Source organism: Megascapheus bottae, chromosome 5 (genome assembly GCF_031878675.1).
Source record: "Megascapheus bottae isolate mThoBot1 chromosome 5, mThoBot2.hap1, whole genome shotgun sequence".
Lineage (NCBI taxonomy): Eukaryota > Metazoa > Chordata > Mammalia > Rodentia > Geomyidae > Megascapheus > Megascapheus bottae.
This window is the reverse complement of record NC_143513.1, coordinates 20,989,452-21,014,053: the sequence shown is the minus strand read 5'-3', so window position 1 is coordinate 21,014,053 and position 24,602 is coordinate 20,989,452. Positions and strand designations below refer to the sequence as shown.

At 40.4% G+C, this 24,602-nt stretch overlaps 1 protein-coding gene across 4 annotated transcripts in view; it reads left to right on the top strand.

Moving 5' to 3' along the window:
* The window catches only part of Osbpl3 (oxysterol binding protein like 3), a 179,028-nt gene that overhangs the window by 121,412 nt on the left and 33,014 nt on the right, over positions 1 to 24,602 (top strand). For all 4 annotated transcript variants that reach the window (XM_090332781.1, XM_090332779.1, XM_090332780.1 and 1 more), the window contains 4 exons: positions 6,103 to 6,237; positions 7,073 to 7,166; positions 10,375 to 10,625; positions 16,322 to 16,459. In XM_090332781.1, coding sequence (XP_090188907.1) covers positions 6,103 to 6,237; positions 7,073 to 7,166; positions 10,375 to 10,625; positions 16,322 to 16,459 — 618 coding nt within the window. The remainder of the gene's footprint in view (positions 1 to 6,102; positions 6,238 to 7,072; positions 7,167 to 10,374; positions 10,626 to 16,321; positions 16,460 to 24,602) is intronic.

Genomic DNA, 24,602 nt, shown 5'->3' with positions numbered 1-24,602 from the left:
TCTTCTCTGCTAATCATCTCTGTGATCACTACTCCCCAAGTGACACCCTCTTATCCTCTTCAATGGCATTTGCCTCTCCTCCACCACCTCTGGGAGCAGCCATGGCTGGAAGCTGTGGACAGGGCTCTTACTGTTCAGAGGCTTTCCTGTTACCGCTGCCGTACATTTTTAAACCTCTTCCCCTTGCCCCTTAAAATCTGCCTTTCTTATTTATCTTATTTCACTTCTAAGCATCATTCCACTCATGAATTACTGGAGTGGGATCTCTAGAAAGACAAGCATTTCCTCTGATTATCCCTGATGAAACCTACATTTCTAGGACCTGCAATATCCAATTCTTGCCATCTTTCCTTTCTCACTTGGTAAAAATCATGCTACCCTCTACTTTTCCTCTGATTTTTTCTTTTACAGAACACAACTGTATATTCCACAGGAAGAGGGGGGAACATTGCATTGAAATCTCCTGGTCAGTAAAACATCTTTCCACAAGAGTTGGAGTGCAGCCAAGTGCCAGTGACTCACACCTATAATACTAGCTGTGCAGGAGGCTGAGATCTGAGAATTGCAGTTCAAAGCCAGCCTGAGCAGCAAAGTTCCTGAGACTCTTACCTCCAGTTAACTACCAGAAAGCCAGAAGTGGAGATGTGACTCAGTAGTAAAGTGACAGCTTTGAGTGAAAAAGCTAAGAGATAGTGTCCAGGCTCTGAGATCAAGCCCCCAGTACTGGCACAAGGGAAAGAGGAAAGAGAGAGAGAGGGGTGGGGAGAGAGAGGGGGAAAGAGAGAACTACAAAGGTGAAAATTATTTTAGCTATCACATTTATATACCTACCTCAGATTTGCTAAAATTTTCATTAACTATTAGACGGGATAGTTTTAAACTAAAAACTATAAAGGATATAATAGAGAGAATGTGTGCACATATAGTTTTTTTTCATGATTAATCATAATTCTTCTTTTCCTCTCCTCAAAGAAAATGAAACCTGAGACCTTAGCCCCTTCACTGCATGGGTAGCGCCTGGAGTGGGTGATGAGAGTTGAGACTGATGCCAGTTAGGACACAGACACTGAGGACTGGTGTCTACCACCATTAGCAGCCCAGGCTGTGTGTGTGTGCCTTGTGGGTGAGGTGATCTCACTGGACTGGGGACAGAGCCTCTCTCTGTAAGGTTTCCTGGGCTGGTTACTTCTGAAGGTCAAGGTTGTCACTAAGAAAGTTCCCAACAGACACATATTGCCCAAGAGAGCAACCCTAAACCATGACTCAGGATTGAGCATCCCTATACTAGTGGTTATCTTTTAAACCTGGTCCAAGACCTGTTCCCTAGGAATGTGCATTGAATCTTCACATTCACTAAAGCTAAGCTGAGTCAGAGTTGTGCCAGGCTATTGCTGATGGTCATCTATTGTATAACACCATAGCATTCTCTAATTTTATGCTCATTCCAGATAATACTTACCGTTTACATTTTCATATAAATTACATTTATAGGCCGGGAGTTTGGCCTAGTGATAGAGTGCTTGCCTAGCATGCACTAAGAGCTGGGTTTGATTCCTCGGTACCACATACATAGAGAAAAGCCAAAAATGGTGCTGAGGCTCAAGTGGTAGAGCACTAACCTTGAGAAAGTCCAAGGACAGTGCTCAGGCCCTGAGCTCAAGCCCATGACTAGCAAAAAAAAATAAATAAAATAAAATACATTTATGTATTCTATGATTTGTCAAATAAATATTCTTCATTTGTACCTTCCATTTGTGTGCTCACTCAACATGTATACTAGGGGCTAGTTGTGTTTTGAGAAAGAAGTCATGACCCCAAGTTTTGGAAAGTACATATATTATTACTTTTTGTTTGTGTGGGTCATGGGGCTTGAACTCGGCCTGGGCGCTGTCCCTGAGCTCTTCAGCTCAAGGCTACCACCATATCCTTGAGCCAAGCCCCACTTCCTGTTTTCTAGAGGTTAATTGGAGATAAGAATCTCAGGTTCTTTTGTGCCTGGGCTGGCTTTGAGCCTTGATTTTCAGATCTCAGCTTCCTGAGTAGCTAGGATTATTGGTGTGAGCCATTGCACCTGGCTTTATTTTTACTATTATTTAAATTTATTTATGTTTAATTCTAGTACTGGGGCTGGACCTCATGGTTGGGTATTGTCTCTTAGCTTTTTTGTTTTTGTTGTTGTTACTGTTCAAAGCTACTACTCTATTATAGCTCTATTTCCAGCTTTTGATGGTTAATTGGAGATAAGACTCTCTTGTACTTTCTTGCCTGGGCTAGCTTCAAAGTAGGATCCACATATCTCAACCTCCAGAGTGGCTAAGTTTACAAGAGGGAGCCATTGGCACTTGGCTTTGAAAAGTACATATTTCTTAACTGATCTCAAAAATATTAACTTAAAAGCTGGTAAATTGTCACTAAAGGATGACGGCTACATCTCTCTAGCTCCATTTTCTACAATAGCCTGGGTCTGAATCAGTGGTGCAGTCCATTTCATTCATTTCCTCTTTCAGAAATTTTCTGTTTCCCATGGTTCATCCTTTTTTTTTTTTTTTTTGCCAGTCCTGGGCTTGAGCTCAGGGCCTGAGCACTGTCCTTGGACTTTCTCAAGGCCAGAGCTCTACCACTTGAGCCTCAGCACCACTTCCGGCTTTTTTTTCTATGTATGTGGTACTGAGGAATTGAACCCAGGTCTTCGTGCATGCTAGGCAAGCACTCTACCACTAGACCAAACTCCCAGCCCCGGTTCATCCTTTTTTATTCACTAAATGACTCAGGCTAACTTCCCAGCAATGGAAAACCCATTGTTACCCTCAGGAAATTACTGGAATAGATGGAAAGGGCCACCCAGCCTGAAAAATTGACACCAGGCTACTTCTTAAAGGGATCTGCCAGACACTCCAAATAGTCTGTGGGGAAATGACAGCCTCCGGCCTGGGGTCATCCCAAGGAGTCTGGTTTTAGAACCCTATAGCATCTTTGCTTACTTTCTGTTGTCATCTTGCAGTTATACTACTTAGTCATCTCTGGTGTTGGACTGGATACTTGAACACTGAAATCCATTCCCTGTTGGAAATTACTCCCACAACAGCCCAACTGTCAATATTTTAATAAATGATGCTTTAAGTTTTGTTAGAAATTGTAGCCAGGGGCCAGGAGTTTGGCCTAGTGGTTAAAGTGCTTGCCTAGCATGCATGAAGACCCGGGTTCGATTCCTCGGTACCACATATAGAAAAAAAGCCGGAAGTGGTGCAGAGGCTCAAGTGGTAGAGCTCTAGCCTTGAGGAAGTCCAAGGACAGTGCTCAGGCCCTGAGCTCAAGCCCAGGACTGGGGAAAAAAAAAAAAGAAATTGTAGCCAAAGTTCCTCAAAAGACTAAACATAGAGCTCCCCTATGACTCAGCAATTCCACTACTTGGCATTTACCCAATTGTCCAGAAACAAGGACATACTAAATCCACTAGCACAATGATGTGCATTGCAGTACTATATACCATAGCAAAGATATGGAACCAACCCAGATGCCCCTCAGTAGATGATTGGATCAAGAAGATGTGGTATTTATACACAATGGAATTCTATGCTTCTGTCAGAAAGAATGATATCGCCCCATTTGTAAGGAAATGGAAAGACTCAGAAAAAATCATATTAAGTGAAGTAAGCCAGACTCAAAGGAACATAGGCTCAATGGTTTCCCTCATTTGTCATAATCAGTAGAAACCTTGGGCTCTCCTAGCAGAGATTTACAATAGAGAAAAATCTAAATACATAAGGCCATATAGTATGATGCTAAATGAAAGGACCTCCAGGATATAGAAACAAAAGCCATATAATGAGTGATTGTTGTCCTTAATGTACTATGTTATCTCTCATCTCTTTTGCTGTCCCTTGTTTATTTCATATTGTTGCAGTATTTCTCCCTGTTACCTGATATATTGTATATATGCTTATTTGGTTATTTGAAATCGGATAGGGAAGGGGAAAACAAGATGAGAGGTGGGGGTGGGAGGAAATGGGGACCAAGATATGAGAAAGGGTATCAATATTTGTGAAGTAATGCGCCGTCTAGCTGGTGAATATAATGTAACCCTTCTATTAATTACAATAAAAATATGAAAAAAGAAAGAAATTGTAGCCAAGTGGTAGCTATCCTGGAAAGGGTAAGGACCTCTCATGCAAAATAAAACATCTGAAATGCTCTAAAAATCCCAAACCTTTTAGTACCAATATGATGCCATAGTGGAAAATTCCACACTTGACTTGATGTGATAGATCACACTCAAAACACAAGTACACTAACAATACCATAGAAGTGTAGCTTCAGGCTACATAAGACATATATGAATGTTTAGACTGGGGTTCCATCCCCAGGATACTTCATCTTACATACATGTAAATATTTCAAAAATCTAAGTATTTAAGATGAGTAATCCTCAACAAGTATTATTTCCAGTGTTGACCAACCAGGAAATTCCTTCAGACTCATCAGGCCAGGAAGGAGAACAGACAGAGCAGGAATGTGCAGTAATGAATTAATGAACAGCAGTAGGAAATAAATTATTAGTATCTCCCATGGTGAAGCTCAGAGGAGAAGCTCAGAAGATTCCATTGCTTAAAGGAGCTCTGCTAATTACCAAAAGTCTTCACACACTCTTCAGAGGAGGGAGACCATTCCTTTAAGATGACAACTGTGATATTTATTAGATTTTACAATGATCTCTTAGACTGCATGTATGTTAAAACAGTGGAATCTTTAAACCATTACCTTCCTTGGAAGTTTTCTTATTTAGAAAGAATCTAAAAGAATGACATAGGTATTTCTGTGCCTGAAGCAAATACTTCATAAAGGGATTCCTAACCCTTTATTAGTTATGAAATAAGCAAGAGACCCTCTGGTCCTGACATCCATCCTTGGATCTAAACTTACACTAATGAGATTGAGCAGTATATATACTGAACTTAAAATATCTGGGCAAGACATCATCTTCCTTAACTCTTGTTTCCCACATTATTCTAGGACTTGCTTGTCAGATGCATAATTATACACAAGCAATTCCTTCACTAGTTTGGTGAAAAAGGTGAGGTTTTAAAGGATTGAATCACCCTTTCCTAAATCTGTCCTTGCCAAGGTCTAGGTCACATCTGTGAAGTTCACCACAGAGGTTTCTTCTCAGCCAGCTTCCCTTTCCTCTCTGCTTCCGCATTGCTCTTCACATAGTCTTGATCTAATGTTCATTGGATGTTCATTGGATGTTCTGTACTCATTCAGGTCAGATATCTTCTTGCTTCTTTTTGCTTCTTGCTTCCTTCATGACCAACTGAGGACTATATACAAATTAATGGCTCAATGTATTGAGTCCAACAGAATTTTTACTTGGAAATAGAATAGACAGCTTTTTCTAGGCCATTCACGTCCTTTTCAGAAGGCTAGTCTAGATGTTGTAGAATGGAGACAGAGGGCAATGTATGATGAGCCAAGAGTGATATTTCATTTAATTCTTTTTATAGAGGTTATATCAAAGATTAGAGGTCTCCTTCCTCTGTAGAGTTATTGTTAGTGTAAAGAGACAATAATAATTCATCTCACTTATCCATGAATAATGAATGATCTGCTACCAGGTGTACCTCTGGACCAAACACAAGTCTTTTTCATTAAATGCCTCAGAAATGGCCTCTGGGAAAGCAAACAGCGAGAAAGTATGTTCCTTGGAGCCAGCCATACAAAGACCTGCATTCAGTACAATTCCAAAGAAATTTTAGGATGAAACAAAAGCATCTTAGCAATAGGAAATTAAAGGATATGATTCAGACCACTGGAATTTTCCCTTCTCAAATGGGACAAACACTACCCTGGTTTTGACTTTGAGATGTGTGGCATGAGTCTAAACAGTCAAGTAGCTATAAGTGAAATGCCTGTTTGGGAGAGAACTTCGTTGTTTCTTTCTGTTTTGTGTAAGGCCTGCTTCTTAACTTTGGAGCTGACCTATGCTTTGAGTTGCCTGTTTGCCTGGGCCTAGGAGCTATATTTATGCAACTAAGTCATTTGCTTGTTTGGTTTCTCTTGAGACTGTTTTTTAAATAGATGTGTTTTTGCTTGTGTTTTTCAAAGGAAAACTCCAGAGATGAAAACCGAGCCCTGGTTCACCAGCTTTCCAATGAGAGCAGGCTCTCCATCACCGACTCCCTTTCTGAGTTTTTTGATGCACAAGAAGTCCTGTTGTCTCCAAGCTCTTCAGAGAATGAGGTTTGAAAACTTTTTAGTTAGGTGCATCCCAAATCTCGTGTGGCTGGTTTGACTAACCTATTCAGTAAAGATCCCTGTATAGGACCACAAACTCAATGTCCTCTTTCCATTCAACCCATTCATTTCATTGTACCCAAAATACACAAAATGATGCAATATACTAGAAGAAAAGTTGTGAAAGTAGTTGAATGCCTTCTCACTTGTGTTACTTAGTCTTCAAACTTCTTTTTCAATTACAGATTGAAAATTCTTACTTCTACTTATTTAATAATATCATCATTTTCACTAAAGGGAAAAAGATTAGCATTCTATGTGTCTTAATCATATTATGTGATACAATTATATATAAATTTACTATATTTTAATGTGCTTATTGTTATACTAATTTGTAGTATATGTTTTCAATTGATAATAAAACCATATTTTCTGGAATAAGCAAGTAGCATAGTTAGTATTTCTGTGTGGAAACATACATTAATAATTTCCCTCCTTGGATATGGAAGTAATACTACTTTTGTATTAATTCCCATAGAAAATGCTTTCCCTCAATTAGTCTGAAGAAAAATTTTAACTAGTCAAACACTAGCAAACTCTAAAAATGCTGTCTGAATTAGTAAGGATTTTTACAGTAGAAGTCTTCAGTTTCCCTGCTATTTTTTCTTTCTTATAAGAATGAATCAAGAATGTATAAATATTTAATGATTGTTGTTTACCCTGAGCCAATAGCACTCAGAATTATTTCTTTATGTTTGTAACATGGAATGCAGCATGGTTGACCATTTGGTGGCTCTGGTTTGTTCTTCCTTTAGCATATATTCTTTGTTCTTTCCCACAGATTTCTGATGATGATTCATATGTCAGTGATATAAGTGACAATCTCTCCTTAGACAATATCAGTAATGATTTGGATAATGAAAGACAGACTTTAGGTAAGCTAGACATTGTTTTGTTGTTTGTTTTTGGTGCTGGTACTGCAGCTAGAATCAGGGCTCTTCCTTTGCCTTTTTGCTTAAGGCTGGAGTTCTAACAGCTGCAGCTTTTTCTGTTGGTTCATTGGAGATAGAGTCTCATGGATTTTTCTTCCCAAGCTACTTTGGAACCTGGATCCTCAGATCTCAGACTCCTGAATAACAAGGATTACAGAATATGCCGCTAGTGCCTAACTAGATATACATTATTGGATATCAGAACGTTCGCACCTCACAGAACAGTAGCAAGCATACACTGAGTTCCTAATGCATGCAGAGAGAAGGGTAGCGAGTACTGTATTAGAAATATAACACACAGTCTCCACCTTTCAGCTTTTCATAATTTAGATGAGGTGTTAGCACCCCACATTTGAAAAATATATCCGTTCAAATAAGTTGGTCTGTTTTGCAAATGCTTATTTTTTAGAAAATACACTGATCTTTTATGAATGTCAAAAATAATGCAACATCTCTCCCTTCTATAATCAAACTTTGCAAATCCATTTGAATATAGCTTTTTTTAACCTTTAAATATCAGTTTTTATAGTTTAAGAATTTGGTCTGATATATATATATAATAAGGAGTTTGATTCAAGTGGTAGTTTAATTTTAGATAGTTCAAAGTAATATACTTCTGTCTCCCTCAATGTACCCCAAGACATTACTTTATTACTACTTGATACCAAGAGGGAAAATGATGACCATGAAAGATATTTCATAGTGATAGTCTAAACTGCAGGGAACCTCGTTTGACTACTTTCAAACTGCTTAGGACTGTGGGAAACCTGTTGAGAAGTACCCTTAAAAAGAATCTATCTGATTGAACATTGCTCTGTATAGGTCCTTTAGTATCAAAACTTCCCATCTTAGTATTCAGTACGTCCTAGATTTCTAATTTGTTTGCATGGTGTATTGGATATGAGAGTGCCACCCATTTTCACACCTGCACAGAAGACAAAGTATAGCAGGTATCTATATTGATATTTCAGTGTTTCTTTGTTCAGTAGTTATGCTGAACTATGATAATAAATAGTCTAAACACTGAAGAGCCACCCCTGTGGGGACCAGAAGGACAGATAGATAATTTTTCCGTTGTCTGTCAAAGCATCTTTTCAGCATTGCACCTGCTAAGAAATGAGATGTTCATTGTGTTCTGAATTTTTGTTTGAAATATTTCTGCAGAAAGGAACCTTTGGTGGGAAAGACTAAAAACCAGTGCATGTAAAGTAGAAGGCCAGTAATACAGGAGCAGTTCCTGTGCTACTTTTTTTTCTAAGAAGTCAAGAAAGGAAAGTAAAAGAAACATGAAGAAACATCATTTACTCTCTTGCTGGAAAATACCACACACACTAAAATGGAGCTCCCATGTATGGCTGTGGAAGACTGCAAATGTGGAAGTCCTCCATCTCTTGGAGGCCATAAGCAGGAAGCCAAAGGGAGCACAAGACATTCAGAAGCCAAAGTTAAGAAGAGAGGACACAGTTCACAACCAAAGACTACAGTTCACTTGACAGCTAGGAAAAGCATACAAGAAGCTAGGGTTGGTTCTCTGAAACCTAAAGTCATTTTGCTAGAGCCCTGTAACCTTAGCTTAATCAAGTTTTTTTCTTTTTAATCTCTATTTAAATACTAGAAATGGGTATCCTTGGTTCTCTGTTGACATTCTCCAATGAAGATTAAATTTCTATACATCTTGAAAAGATGGTTATAGGACTAGCCTTTATGTCCTAAAACTCAGTTTTTTTTTTTCTACAGAAGGAAATAGAGTAAAATCAAGACCTTGATCCATTGTTACTCTAGAATGCCTCAAATGCTTTGCAGCTCATAGTAAATAAAAATGTTAGAATATTTTGTGGGCTAGGGCAAGTTGCTTAGCTTCTCTGAGCCTCACTTTCATCTGTAAAATGAAGACAATTTTACTACCCAAGAGGTAGTTGTAAGGAATAAGTAAGAATATATGTGTTTGATACTTCGAGGACTAACCACCACAAAGTAAAAAGCAATGTTATCCATTAGTTGTTATCTATTAGTACTATAGCCGTGGAGTAGTATCTCATCAAAACTTAGATTAGTATAGTCAGAGAAAATATTTTGAGACTATATGGAAATCTATTTTTAGAGCACACACCTGTAATCCCATCAGTAGAGTCTCCCTACTATAATCCACCAGATCTCAACCCCCTGAAGAGCTAGGATTATAAACACCAGCAACTGGTTCTAACAACTGAGATTTTTGAAGGGGTACTTATTTCGTAGATATTAGCAATAGCTTTTTTGAAGCCCATTCTGATTTGATATGAATCAAAAGTCCAAAAACATCCAGTTACTTCTGTTAGCTGAATAGCAGAAAATAAGACTGTAGACATAGTATGACCTAAGATGGATGACGACAACACTAAATGAAATACTCCAAAATACAGAGTTGCTACTGGAGTGGTAGAATAATGAATGACTTCAGTAGACAGTCTTCAAGCTGCTGAGTGGGGTACACCTGTAATCCCAGTGGTGAGGAGGCAGATGCAAGAATAGTTTGAGACCACCTAGAACTACACAGAAAATAGTTGAAGGCTGGCTTAGGCTACATAGCAAGACCTCATCTCAAAAACAAGAGACAATAAACAAGACACACAATTGCATTTGTCCGAATTTAATGTCATTTTGTAAAAGTTTTTTTTTATAAATAAATCATCTAGGCATAGAAATCCAGTTTCCAGTTTTATGAAGGTCTCGCTTTTGAGTAGGAATGTAAGGGACTCCTCAGGAATATATCACATGCTTTAGTGTGTAAAGTCACGGATATGTGTGTATGTATGTATTTTGTAATGCTGCAGTTTGCAGCATACTGTGCACACACTATGGTACTGAGATATACATCCTGGCTCTAATTTTTGGTACTTACTGGCTCAGAAATCTTTTGCTTGTCTTGTGGAGTTGAGTCATACTCTAGAGAAGAGGGTTTAATAGTATAATTGAGTTTTTTAAAAAGGTTTTATTACAAATCTCTGAGACTTTCCTGCCTGGCTGGCTTCAAACCATGGCTCAAATCTCAGCCTCTTAAGTAGCCAAGATTACAGGCGTGAGCCGTTATACTTGGCAGCTTTTTTTTTTTTTTAATGGTGAAATAAAGTAGGAAGCTTCATAGAGATAACAAGACATCTTTGCCTTTCAGGACCTATTCTTGAGAGTGGTGGGGAAGCAAGATCTAAAAGAAGAACATGCTTGCCAGCACCAGGCCCCAATACCAGCAACATCAGCCTATGGAACATTCTGAGAAACAACATAGGCAAGGACTTGTCTAAAGTGGCCATGCCCGTGGAGCTGAATGAGCCCCTAAACACACTACAGAGACTCTGCGAGGAGTTGGAATACAGTGAGCTGCTGGACAAGGCTGCCAAGATTCCCAGCCCCCTGGAAAGGATGGTAAGGATTAGAACTGCCCGTGGCATTGTCCAGCCTGGTCCTAAGCCACAAGCCTGTTTATCTGGGCCTGCCAGAGCCCAGATGGGTGCACAGATTGCTTTTCATTTTTATTACTGTCAAGAGAGGTCATTTCTCAGAGATACTCCTTCCCCTCTAACTGTCTGTTTTCTAGTCACCTGGTTAGAACCTAGTCAGCTTGGGAAAGAAGACATTTAGGCTTGGAATGGAGCTGCTTTGTGATTTTTATGATTCCTCTTTTTCCATAAGCTGCCATCTCATGGTTCTGTAGGACAATTTGGAAAACATGGCTTTAGGGCTGTCTGCCTGTTTATTTTTACTACCCAGAGTAGACAGAATTTAATATCTTAAGCTGTTTTTCTCATCCAGCATAAATTTCCCTTGAGAGTATTATGGGTTATTTCTGGAATTGTCCTATTATCTCTTAGGATTTTGGAAAATAACACTCAAAGAAGTTTTTACGCCAGAGACATTCCTTTTCCCCCCTTCTTATTACATAAAGCAGGGGAAATATATTTGTTCTTGCACATTGAAAGATCCCATTGTAAAAAGCATTCTTTTGGTTTCCCAATATGTAAGCTGGTACACAGTAACATTGTGCTCTGCCTGAGATGATGGGACCAGTCCTCCTCAGATATAGACTTCCCTGGGTTGACTCTGGCTGGCCAAGTAGGAAGCAGAGCATTCCTTGGCTTCACAGATCTGAGCCAATTCATCTTAGAAGGTGCAGTCATTAAAAAATATTACATGTGGGCTGGGAGTTTGGCCTAGTGGTAGAGTGCTTGCCTAGCATTCACAAAGACCCGGGTTCAATTCCTCAGTACCACATACATACATAGAAAAGCTGGAAGTGGTGCTATGGCTCAAGTGGTAGAGCTCTAGCTCTTTAGGCTTGAGAAAGCCCAAAAACAGCACTCAGGCCCTGAGTTCAAGCCCCAGGACTGGCAAAAAATAATACTACATACATGGGCTGGTGGCCCATGCCTATAATCCTCACTACTAAGAAGGCTGCGTTCTAAGGATTAAGGTTCAAAGCTAGCCTGGGCAGACAAATCTGAAAGATTCTTATCTCTCCAACCAACAAAAAGCTGAAGTGGAGGTATGGCTCAATTGGTATAGTACCACCCTTGAACAGAAAAAGTCAAGTGAAAGCTTGAAGTCCTGAAATCAAGCCCCAGTTTCAGCACAGAAGAGGAAGGAAGGAAGGGAGAGAGGGAGGGAGGAAGATGACATATTCTATGGTTTTAACTCTCATGAAAACTTCATTACTTAAGTAATCTAAAGATCTATTGCCTCAAAGAGGTATCCAGTCCTACCCAGTCTTCCATAGAAGACTTTCTTTCTTGATAGTTACAATAATGACAAGATAGAAAAACATGTTTTATAAAAAAAAATTCCTTGTTACTTTTCCTCAGAAATTCTACTAGGATTGCAAGTCAGCATTTGTAGGCAGGCTTTTAAGGATGGTTGCCTTGGAACAGGAAAGTATTGGTAAAGGAATTTTGTTCCCGCAGCGTTTTGGCTACCTCTAAGATTTTCAGCAATGATCAAATCGTGTAGATTTAGCAATGTCATTGACTGAAGCAGAAGTTTGAGGGCAGGTTTCCAGACTAGCACATTACTTAACAGAGACATCTTTATTTACGTTGCAGGTTACCTCCTTCTGTAAAGTTCCTCTGCTGAACTATTAATTCTAAAGGAGGTGGTTCATTCCTTCCTCGCCATTCCCTTCCCCCAGCATAATGAGTGAATTATATTTTCAGTTGTGATGGTAATTCAGAACTGTTTAGCATTTCATATAGACTGTGATCTTACTGTCACAGGTTATAGATAAGGAAGTGTAACCTTTCCATAAATCCAAGTCAGAAAAAGGTAGACATAATTCCTAACATAATGCACCAAATGCATTACCATTTAGGACAACTGAGTTGACCTCAGTCCTTTCCCTTCCTCTTCTCCCCTGCTCTTTCTTCCTTACCCCTCCACTCCTTGCATCGACAATAAAAGAATTCAGGCAAGATCTAAATACAAGATGATAGGTTAAATTTATTAGAAAAGAAATGTGGCAGAGAAAGGGAACTGTCACATAGATATGCCATGGGAAGACAACACTTCAGCCTATCTCTGGCATTTTGTGTTGTATCTTCTGATTACAGAATTTGGCCTCAAGTTAAATAGGGAGACTTGAAGTCCTTGAGGATGGTTTTCTGATTTAATGGGTATTATTTCTGTTTTCTGTAAGATCATGCTAAAAATTTAGTGCCCATTCCATATTTTCTTTTTTTTGTCTCCTTATTTCTCTATTCTCTTGTAGTCCCCTGCACCCATCTCATTATCAGACAAGTTGTAGTTCATCAACTAATTCTGCTATCTATAAGCTGTATAGACCCAAACTCCCTGATTGGTGGCTTTTCTCTGGATTCATGGGAAAAGAACATATACCCAGGTTTTGACACTGGAGGCAGTCATTAACAGGATTAATCAGAACATGGTGAATTGATTTTTTTTTTTTTTTTGGTGGCGGTGGTGCTGGAGTTTGAACCCAGGACCTTGCACCTGCTAATCAAGCACTGAACTTCTGCTATACCCTCTGTCCAGGAATTGATTCTTATAAGCTATCCAGAAGCTCTCAAGCAATTTACAGTGTGGGGTAGTAAGCTGGGCCCTATTTTTTTTTTTTGGCAGTTGTGGGACTTGAACTGTGGGCCTGGGTGCTGTCCCTGAGCTCATCAGCTCAAGGCTAGTGCTGTACCACTTAAGCCACAGCAGCACTTTTAGTTTTTGATTGGTTAATTGGAGATAAGAGTCTCATGGACTTTCATGCCTGGGCTGGCTTTGAACCATGATCCTCAGATCTCAGCCTCCTGAGTAGTTAGGATTACAGATGTGAGCCACTGGCATCTGGCTCAAGCTGGGTCCTATTATGGGAAACACTCAACTGTTTCATAAAGGTTAATACAGAAGGTTATGTGACAGTGAGAGTTTAGGTTTTCTTCCGTATAAAAATTTTACAACCAGGAAGCTGGGCAGGGTAGTTCATGCGTGTAATCCTAACTACTTGGCAGCCTGAGATCTGAGGATCAAGGTTCAAAGCCAACCTGGGCATAAAAGGACCTGAGATTCTTATCTCCAAGTAACCAGTAGAAAACGGGAAGTGGGGCTTGGCTCAAGGGTAGGGTGGTAGCCTTAAACTGAAGAGCTCAGGGACAGCACCCAGGCCTAGTTCAAGCCCCATGACCCACCCAAAAAAAAAAAAAATTTACAGACAGGCGTGCAGCTGGTAGCTCACACCTTAATCCTAACTACTCAGGTGGCTGTGATCTGAGGATTGCAGTTCAAAGCCAACTTGGGCACTAAAAAGTCTGTGAAACTCTTATCTCCAATTAATCATTAGAAAACAGGAAGTGGGGCTGTGGCTCCAGGGGTAGTGCAGTAGCCTTGAGCTGAAGAGCTCAGAGACAGTGCTCAGGGCCAGAGTTGAAGTTCCACGACCACAAAACAACAACAACAACAACAAAAAACAACTTTACAAAGTGCGCTGGGAAGAAAGAAAGGTTGGAATAGGAGCATCTGCTCTCACTGCTTGTGTTTAGTTCTTTTAACCAAATTTCAATAAAAAATATTTTTCTAAGAGAAAAATATGTGTCTCTTTGAAAGGAGATGATTTTTTTAAAATGCTGGCCATCATGAGGGCCATTAAAAGATTTTCGTCATTTTTGTGTCCACATATAGTCATCAGTGGTGGTCTTCCCTTTTTTAGATTTTTTTTTTCTTCTTAAAAAAGCAGAAGGTTAAGGCCACTGTAGCCAGTGGTTGTTTCTTAGTCAGAAAACTGCTCTCACATAGTTTCTGGATTTAAAATGATTTGCTGCTTCTACTTCTTAGGCTTTTTTTTTTCTTTCCAGTCCTAGGACTTGACTTGGGGGTCTAGGCTTTGTCTCTGAGCTGCTCTACCACTTGAGCCACAATGTAACTTTGTTTTTTTTCCTCTGAGTAGTTTATTGGAGATAAGAGTCTTGGGGACTTTGTTGCCCAGGCTGACTTTAAACTGTGATCCTCAAATCTCAGCCTCTCTAGTAGCTGGGAATATGGATGTGAGCCACCAGCTCCCAGCATTTTAGGCTTTTTGAATGGATTAAACAGGATGTTATGCCAGGTACTAGTGGCTCACATTTGTGTTTTAGATATTCTGAAGGAGATCTGAGGATCAAAGTTTGAAGCCAGCCCAGGAAGGAAAGTCCTTGAGATTCTTATCTCCAGTTAGCCAGAAAAAATCTGGATGTAGAGGTGTGTCTCAAGAGGTAGAGCACCACCTTGATCAAGAAAGCAAGGCCATAGCATGAGTCCTGGGTTCAAGTCACAATGCTGGCCCAAAACCGAAACAATTAACCATTAGGATGTTTACTCCCAAGTTTGGGGGAAAGTTTAGCTTCTTCTTGTACTCTTTCTCTCCCCCTGAATTCCTGATGTCAAGGTTGCCAGTTAGTATCAAGCTGGAAGGGTCAGGACACACCTCACTATGCATTCATTGTATGAATGTCATCATCTTAATTGCCTTTTGAGCTTTTAGGGATCAAAGTAAATGGCCAGTAGGTGACTCACACCTGTAATCCTTCCTACTCAGGAGGCTGAGATCTGAAGATCATAGTCTGAAGCCATACCAGGCAGAAAAGTCCCTGTGAGACTTTTTTTTTAGCTTTTCCTTTTTAATATATTTTATTGTAATTAATAGAAAGGTTACATTATATTCACCAGATAGAAGGTACATTACTTTACAAACATTGCTACCCCTTCTCATGGTTTTGTCCCCATTTTCCTCCCTGAATCCCCTCCCCACATCTTGTTTCCCCCCCTTCCCTATCCTATTTCAAATAAACAAATAAACATATACAATATATCAGATAACAAGGTAAGATACTGTAACAATATGAGATAACCAAGTGACAACAAAAGAGATGAGAAATAACATAGTACATTAAGAACAACCATAACACACCCCTGAGACTCTTATCGCCAAGTAAACACTCAAAAACTATAAGTGGAGCTGTGGCTCAAAGGCATTGAACACTAGCCTTGAGCAAAAGAGCTTAGAGACAATGCCTAGGCCCAGAGTTCAAGTCCACGAACGAACAACATGACAAAGCAAAAAAAAAAACCCTGCTAATTTTCTTCTGTGTATTAGTCAGACTTTTTGCTGTTGTGACAAAATACTAGACAGAAAACCTGAACCGAAGAATTATGCATTTTGGCTCCGTTGAGTCTGAGTCTGTGTTTCAGCACAACCTGATGGTGACGAGAACATGTGACTGAAGCCTGTAGCAGTCAGGGAAAAAGAAAACCACAGAGAGCCTCAAAACAAAGTGCAGACCCTATGGACATGCCCCCTTACTCCTTTACCCACTCAGCGACCAACTTCCTCCAGCCAAAGCCCCATATCTTAAAGTTTCCACGGTCACTAGCTAGAAGTCCTTCAATAATGAGCCTGTAGGGGTTATTTCATATTCAAGCCAAATCACTGGGCCAAAATGAGCATTATTTTAACGTATAACTTCAATTTTCTTTAAACCTAAGACAAATATTTTAAAGACAAATTGAGATTTGATTTCACTTTTTTATGAAAACCAAACAAATCTCTTGGTGACGCAGAAGTAGTCAGGTTCATTCCTTTCCATCTGCAGGTGTATGTGGCAGCCTTCGCCATCTCTGCCTATGCATCTAGCTACTACCGAGCAGGGAGCAAGCCGTTTAATCCTGTCCTTGGAGAAACGTATGAATGTATTCGAGAGGACAAGGGCTTCCGTTTTTTCTCAGAACAGGTGAGTATGTGCCTTTTGTGTTTGTTAGGAGGAGTTGCTTATGCCTGCAGCTTTATATGCTTCTAAAATATTTATTTCTTCCCTTCACTGGCTTCTAAGAATGGACCTAATTACAGTGCTTAGAAACATAAAACCAGGGATCTATTTTCCTTCCACTGAAGCTTACCACCATCCATTGAGCACTTGCTTGGCCACTCGCATGAATGCTGCCCTTTCTCTTTAAAAGATCATTAGTGAAAAATTTCAAAGCGTGAAGTGTCTGCCCAAAATGTAACTCCAAGTTTGAAAGTGTGTCCCTAACGGTTGGCATCAACATTTCAGAGCCTGGTGCCTCTCAGTTGGTAGCACCAAGTCAATGCTCTGTTCTCAGTTTTAGTTTGAGAGGAATCACTCATTCATGTATTTATTCATTCTAGTCACCAAGTTAGTTTTGAATGTATACCATGAGCCTGGCACTATCCAGTGCAGTGGGGTAGGATTCTAGAGACAAACCAAGAATCTTTGACCTATATTTGGGAAAAAGAAAGTAACTGGGGTTCGAGTGGTGGGAGTAGATAAGGCAGTAAATACAATCAAAGTACATTGTATACTTGTATGCAAATGTCATAGTGAAATCTATTTTGTATTATTAAGATATACTAAAAAGAGAAATAAGACATCAGGGGACTCAAACTGGGATGATTTTAAACCATCTTCATTTTGGGTTCTTATTCTAGGTGAAGTGTGGTAGTGCATACCTGTAATTCTAGTTATTTGGGAGGCAGAGGTATAAAAACTGAAGTCTGAGGCCTATCAAACTATAAAAAGAACTGATACCTTGCTCAAGTGGTAAGAGCATTTGTTTTCAAGTACAAGTCCCCGAGTTCAAGCCCCAGTACCTAAGTAAATAAAATGGTTCTTAATGTATATAAAATTCAAATTTACTTTCCTATTCTGAAGTGGTTTAGGACTTAGGGGCTCATAAACATTTCTCAAGATTCTATGAAGCACAGCTGAGTGTGGAAGAAGATTGAAAGCAAAGGAGCAAGTGATACTTCCTGGTTATGAAAACATAATATATTATGATTGGATGAGGGTTATACAGGTGGCTACATTTGCCAAAATCAAACTACATAATTAAATTTTGAATATGTAAATTACACTTTCATGAAGCTGATTTTTTTTTTCCTTTGGCTAGTCCTGGGGCTTGAATTCAGGAACTGGACACTGTTCTCGGACACCTTTGCCCAAGGCTAGCACTCTACCACTTGAGCCATAGTGCCACTTCCAGCTTTTTCTGTGTATGTAAGGAATCGAACTAAGGAATTGAACTAGAGCTTCATGCATGCTAGGTGAGAACTCTAAGCTACACTCTCAATAAAGCTGATTTTTTAAAAGGTTATTTAAGAGGTAAACTCCTGTCCTAGTCTAATGCTTTACTTCTGTGACTTGAGGTTCCATCAGACTCCCAGTAAAACGTAGCATATATGAATATTCAGGAGCCAGACCACCTGCATTCAAATATCAGCATTGCCTCCAACTAGCCTTACAACCCAGGGCTTGTGCCTTCTCTGTGCCATCCTGGCCCCTTTAAAAGGGCAGTGACAGCTAAGCGCTAGTAATCCTAGTGCTTATAATTCTAGCTACTCAGGAGGCTGACATCTGAGGATCAGTTTGAAGCCAGCCTACGAAGTAAAACCTGGGAGACTACAACTAACCAGCAAAAAGTCAGAGGTAGAGGAATGGTTCAAGTGGTAGAGTACCAGCCTTGAGTGAAAAAGCCAAGCAAGAGCATGAAGCCTTGAGTTCAAGTCCTAGTACCTGCGGTAGATTTATAGGTAGGTAGGTAGGTAGGCAGACAGACAGACAGACAGACAGACAGACAGACAGACACAGATAATCAGTGACAATGTATATACATCCATGACATTGTGACCATTAAATGTGACTTTCTCTTCAGTGTGTAGCAGGGGCAAATGTCCTTTGCATGTTTCCTGGCATTGTTGCTTCATGGAAGCATGGTTTGCATTAGCAGAATGTTGGGGACATCCAAAATACCTGCCAAAACATGGAATTATTATTTGGTTAAAATAGAATGAATACATTCAGAAAGTGAAAATCTTGTCTCATCTTAGTAACAATTGAGTGTTTTCACACTCTAAGCCCTCTAAACATCCCCTGAGGAGCACTAAATATTACTTTAATGTATTTCCTTCCCGTTAGAAAACTGAGGGAAAAGAGGGACTGTACATTGCAAAAATGTTCACCACATTCTGATTGTCTGCCGCCCTCTTTATCAATGTTTTAGCACTGTGGGAAGTAGAAAGGAAGTGGTTGTGGCCAAGAGAGTCAGAATGATGGTGACAATGCTTTGTTCTTTGTAAATGATAGGCAGTGGTCTCTGGAACTGAAAAAAATGAGTACAGGGGCAGGGAGTTTGGCCTAGTGGTAGAGTGCTGGCCTAGCATGCACGAAGACCTGGGTTCGATTTTTTGGTACCACATACATAGGAAAAAAGCCAATAGTGGTGCTGAGGCTCAAATGGTAGAGCTGTAGCCTTGAGAAAACATCCAAGGACAGTGCTCAGGTTTTGAGCTCAAGCACCAGACTGGAAAAAAAAAATAATGAGTACAAAATCTTGCAGCTGGGGCAGGAATTTGGCCTAGTGGTAGAGTACTTGTGTAGCTTGTATGAAGACCCAGGTTCAATTCCTCAGTACCACATATATAGAAAAAGCTGGAAGTGGTGTTGTGGTTCAAGTGGTAGAGTTCTAGCCTTGAGAAAGCTCGAAGTCAGTGTTCAGGCCTTGAGTTCAAGCCCCGGGATTGGCAAAATATATCTGCAGCGTATTTATTATTAGTGGATTCCCTAGTAGGCAGTATTGAGGAGGTAGAGGGTAAAATTAGCAGTTCAAGGGATCAGATAATCTGTTTGCTTAAAATTCAACAGGGTTTTTTTTTTTTTTTAAAAAATACTGAACCTAAAATGGCATAAGAATAAATGAAATATAATTTAGTTGCCATGGTATCTAGTGTACCTTGAAAAAAAAGAAAAAAAGAACAGCTCAGAATAGATGCAAACTACAGCAGTCAGGATAGGATAAGTAACTATAAGAAGACTGGAAACATGAGCTTGGGTAAAGTTGAGCCTCTAGCCCCTGAGCCCTGTTGGGGAGGGAGGGTTGGGGCTTCAGGACTCACAGTGCATCTGCCATCTGCCCTGGGGCTCTGGATAGGACCAGAGCCTTGGGCTTGCAAACAATCCTAGAAGGACTATCGCACAGGGTGGTATTTAGTTCCACAAGGAAAAAAAGCAAAGTTATTGTCAGTAGCAAAGAATATGCTGGGAATTAGAACTGTAGACCTTCCTGCTTCAAACCCTTCCACACAGTCCTTCTGTATTTAGCCTTCTGTAAACAGCTCAATTTTCCATAGGCTCAGGCTTTGCCTGTGCAGTAGGAATGTCACACTTGGTTCATAGATTGTGAGAAGGCATAAGTGAAGCAATACATGTAAATTGCAGGGTACCTGTGGCTCACACTTATAATCCTAGCTATGCAGGAAGCTAAGATCTGAAGGTCCCAGTTTGAAGTCAGACAGACAAATCCTTAACTTATCTGTAATTGACCAGAAAAAAAATAGTAAGTGGAGCTGTGGCTCAAGTGGTAAAGCACCAGTCTTAAGAAGGAAAAAAAGAGAGAGGGGAAAGAGAACACTCTGGTCCTGAGTTCAAGTCCTGGTACCAGCACCAAAAACAACAACAACTAAAAACCTAGATGAAAGAATGCACAGCAAATGATTACTACTATTAAATTTAGAGGAAGGATTTTGAATGTGGTGATGGTGATTGAACCTAGGGCTTGCATGTGCTAGACAAGAGCTCTACCACACTGAACTACATCCAAGCTCTTGAGAGAACTTTTCAAATGCCTTTAAATGTAGAATGTTAAAAACAGTAGATGAAGTGTTAAAAAGGAGGAAGGCAAAATAAGACTCTATATCTAGTATTCACGTATAAATGGTTGAATATCACTGGTGAGACAGAAGCAGCCTGTAGGCAGCCAGGAGTCTTCATGGATGGCTTCATTATGGGGATTAGCACTCGTCCTGATCACGAGGAAGCACGGCAGAGAGCTGTAACTGATAGTGTGGCCTCAGAGGGCACCTAAGAATGGATGAGACTCAAGGAAAGATTCATACAAGCATGCTTGTTGTTTCGTGTGGGTTATTATGGTGATTTATTTGTTGAGATGAGAACTCATATGTAGCACAGGCTAGCCTTCTGCCTTAGCCTCCCCAGTGCTGTGATTGTGGGCAAACACTACCACCCTCAGCTAAAATCTCTGTATATGCATTTACTGTGGGAAATAGACCTTCCAAGAGGTCCAGGAAGCTTGGCCTGCCTGACCAATCATGGTTTCCCTAGAAGTAGGTAACTTGGGAAGTTAAGTTCTAGTGATAGATGAGTATATAGTGGAGAGATGTGCCTGCCACCTCACTGTTAGGTTGTTTGGGTTGCCAGCTGACTCATGGTCCATCCATACCACAGTTCAGGAGAGCATTCGTTCACTTCATGCTGTGCCAGTGAGGACAGCTGTTCTGTTGTGGCTCAGGAGGCTAGCTGCCCATGGAGACAGTGGGACCACGGGTGTCTATTGTCAATTAATATATTTTGTGAAAATTTAGCCTAGGAGAGACAAGCTGAAGAACTGAGAAGAAACAGCTTGACTCTTGACTGTCTATATATTGACATCTTTATTTGGGAAGGCCCCAGCTCTCTGTCCTCACAGTCCTGAGATTGTGTTGCTCTGTGGTTTCAGTGGATGTGGAGATGGAGATATGAGGTGGTGAGAATCCCAGGCAATGAAGTTCTTTCTGCTGCCTGGAGTTTGGCTACATTTAAGCTTATTTCCCTATTTCCTCATCTGAAAGACATAACAACACCTGTCAAAGTAACTCCTGTGATCAGAAACCAAAGAAATATTTCTTGATCACAATTAAATGGGCTTGTAGAATGTTTTATGCTTCCAAATGAGCATATGAACTTCTTTGATTCCCCAAATTGCCCAGTGTGGTAGGCCAGACAAAGATCAATACCAGAGAGGCCGCCAAGGTCTGGAGGATGGGAGTTTCTGGTGCCCCACCCCCACTCCTGACTAATATTCCACCCCAGGCTCCTATTTCTGTTCAGTGACTCTTATCCTTCACTTTTTGGAGGACTCTTGCATAATTAGTTATTATGCTCACATATACAAGAGTTGTTGATTATGGATATAAAAAATAGCCTTCTTCTAAACTGGGATTTTGCTTGTTATTGCAATCAGCAACTCCATTGTGAGCTAGGGTATGGCTCTTGGGAGAGACCTCACAAGTAGGTCCTAAAAATTCCTGTCCCAACAGCTACTTGTGGGCGGTTCACGCCCATAATCCTAGCTACACAGGAGGTGGGTCTTGGCTCAAGGGCAGGGTGATAGCCTTGAGCTGAAGAGCTCAGGGATAGTGTCCAGGCCAAGTTCAAGCCCCATGACCACCACCCCCCCCAAAAAAAAGAAAGAAAGAAAGAAAGAAAGACAGAAGAACCTGTGTCAATGTTCTCATCTGTGCCCGGCTATCTTCCCAGGAGCTTCAACTCTGCTAAGGAGTTGTCTCTGGCTCAACTTTGGCTTTCTAAATAAGCCTAGGGCAGGGAGGCTGGGAGAGAAAGTTTTTTTTTTTTTTTTCCTTTCTTTGCTTGCCAGGTAGGCATAGAGCATCCTGTTGGCTTTCTCCCTCTGCTGGAAGAGCCAGCACTTTGGCTGTGAGCTTCCTCACTGGAAGGAATGGGACAGGAAAATCATTTCAGCTAGCCCTGCTGCTTGTTTTGTGCCATTGAGAAAGGTTTGGCATGGAAAGGATGTACAATCAGATGGTCATCCCTGGCTCAATATCCCAGCCTTTATTAACCACTCCAAATTTTAACCCAGCTATATTCTGTTGAGAGTATCAGAAAAGCGGGCTGCATTAATAATAGTTACGTGTGTGTGTGTGTGTGTGTGTGTGTGTGTGTGTGTGTGTATGTGTGTGTGTGTGCGCGTGTGTGTGCGTGTGTGTGCCATTGCCTATGTTCCAGTACTGGGTTTTGAAATCAGGGATTCACTTGGCTTTTTTCATTCAAGGCTGGTGTTTTGTCAATTGAGCCACAGATACACTTCTGGGTTATTCGGGGTTAATTGGAGAGAGAGGCTCCAGGCTGGCTTGGAACTTACAGGCATGAGCCAGCAGCACCTGCCAAGGCTGCAGATATTTAAAGAAGATTTTGGAAATGTAAGAGTTATATCTTCTTGCTTTATGGGAATGGCACATCCGCCTTTTCTGGGGCCCATTTTAGAGCTCTGAACATGACTGGGTTCTTAGAGTTCTAAATACCTCTTGTCATTTTGGGTCACCTCTCTATGTAGTTCTTGTACTTCCTAGCAGATAGGTTTTTACTGCTGATTTTAAAATAAACTTATCTTAGTGGTGACTTTTACCTGATGTACTGTGTGTGTGTGTGTGTGTGTGTGTGTGTGTGTGTGTGTGTGTGTGTGTGTGCTTGTTAATTTGAATCAGGGAAGGGGAAAACCAAGATGATGAAACAAAGGACAAAGGGTGAACCAGTGTAACAGCGATATTCACATGACAGTATGTTGGAAATGAACTCTATAACCTGGGAGGGATTGGGAGGAGAGAAAGTAGGAGAAAAACATGGGAAGAGGAAACAGTGTTCAAGAAGTAATATACTCACCACCTTATGAATGTAACTGTAACTCCTATACATCACCCTGACAATAAAATAAAATTCAAATTTTTTTAAAAAATTAAAAATATATCATCTTTAATGATACTCAAAAAGAGCAACAACTCAAATGTAAGGCAACAAAGACCTTGGTTTACATTTTTCTATATTTCTAGGTCATTGCTTAATATGTTTTTGTTTTTGTTTCACAAAGGGGCCCTGTGTATGTGAGATGAGTGGTTAACTATGAAATTGAAGAAAACAATTGGCAACTACTTGCACCACAGATTGCTTAGTCTCTTCTGAATCATCCTTACTAGTGCTTGGTTTTGTGAACCATATCTACCAGCAGATAATTCCTAGGTCTCCTTTCAGAAACCTTCCTTCTAGCCACCATAATCAGTAACTGAGATTATTGCACTAGACTCATTGGCTCAACTATTATTTCTATAGCCAGTTCCTCACACTGCAGCCAGAGTGGTTGTGTTGTATTGTTTTGTTGTAATACTAGAGTTTAAACTCAGAGTCTTGAGCTTGCTCTGTTTGCTTGCTAGTCTGGCACTTTAACATTTGAGGCTAGCCCAGGATTTTACTTGTTATTTTGGAGATGGAATCTGACAGACTTTTTTTTGTATCCTTGAGCTGTGATTCTCCTCCTCAACCTCCTGAGTAGATAGGATTACAGGTGGGAACCACTGGTGTTGGCTAGAGTGAATGTTGTAAGCAGAAAGAAAACAACACTGTCTACCAACTTCCCAGGTCTCTTAGTATAAAATCTAGAGCCCAGCTGTGGTCTAGAAAGCCCTCCAAGATCCTCATAAGCCACCATGCTTCTCCTGGTCCCTGCCCTCCATCCAGCTAAGGACACATTGGATTTTTGTTTCTGATTTGCATCACAGTCTCCAGTCCTGGACATCTGTGGTGACCTCTCCCAGATCTGTCTGTATGGTGCACTCCCTATTCCTATCACCCTCCCAGATTTCCATTATAAGAACCCACACACACCTTGCCACCCCATGTGGAATGGCAGCCTACTCACCCTGCCTGGTCTTCACACCAAGCTTCATTTTCCTTAACAACTGCCACGTTAAGAGCTTCCATGCATATTGTCAGTCTCACCACTTCTGCCTTAAAATGCGAGATCCATGAGTAAGAACAATCCTCTTTATTTACCTGGTAACCAGTACATGATAGCCATCACCAAAAGCTGGTCTCCCTCTCCACTATTGTTTCTTTTGGCAATTGGCCTCTTTCTGTGCCTTTACCTACATGTCAGGAAGCAGTACAACTAGGTAGCTGCAACTCTGGGCAGTTGATTCGGAGACAAGTGATACTAAGGGACAGTTTTTTAAATCAGAAAGAAAAGAAAGAAAACCCTTATGAAAATATTCAAATATTGAAATACATTTTT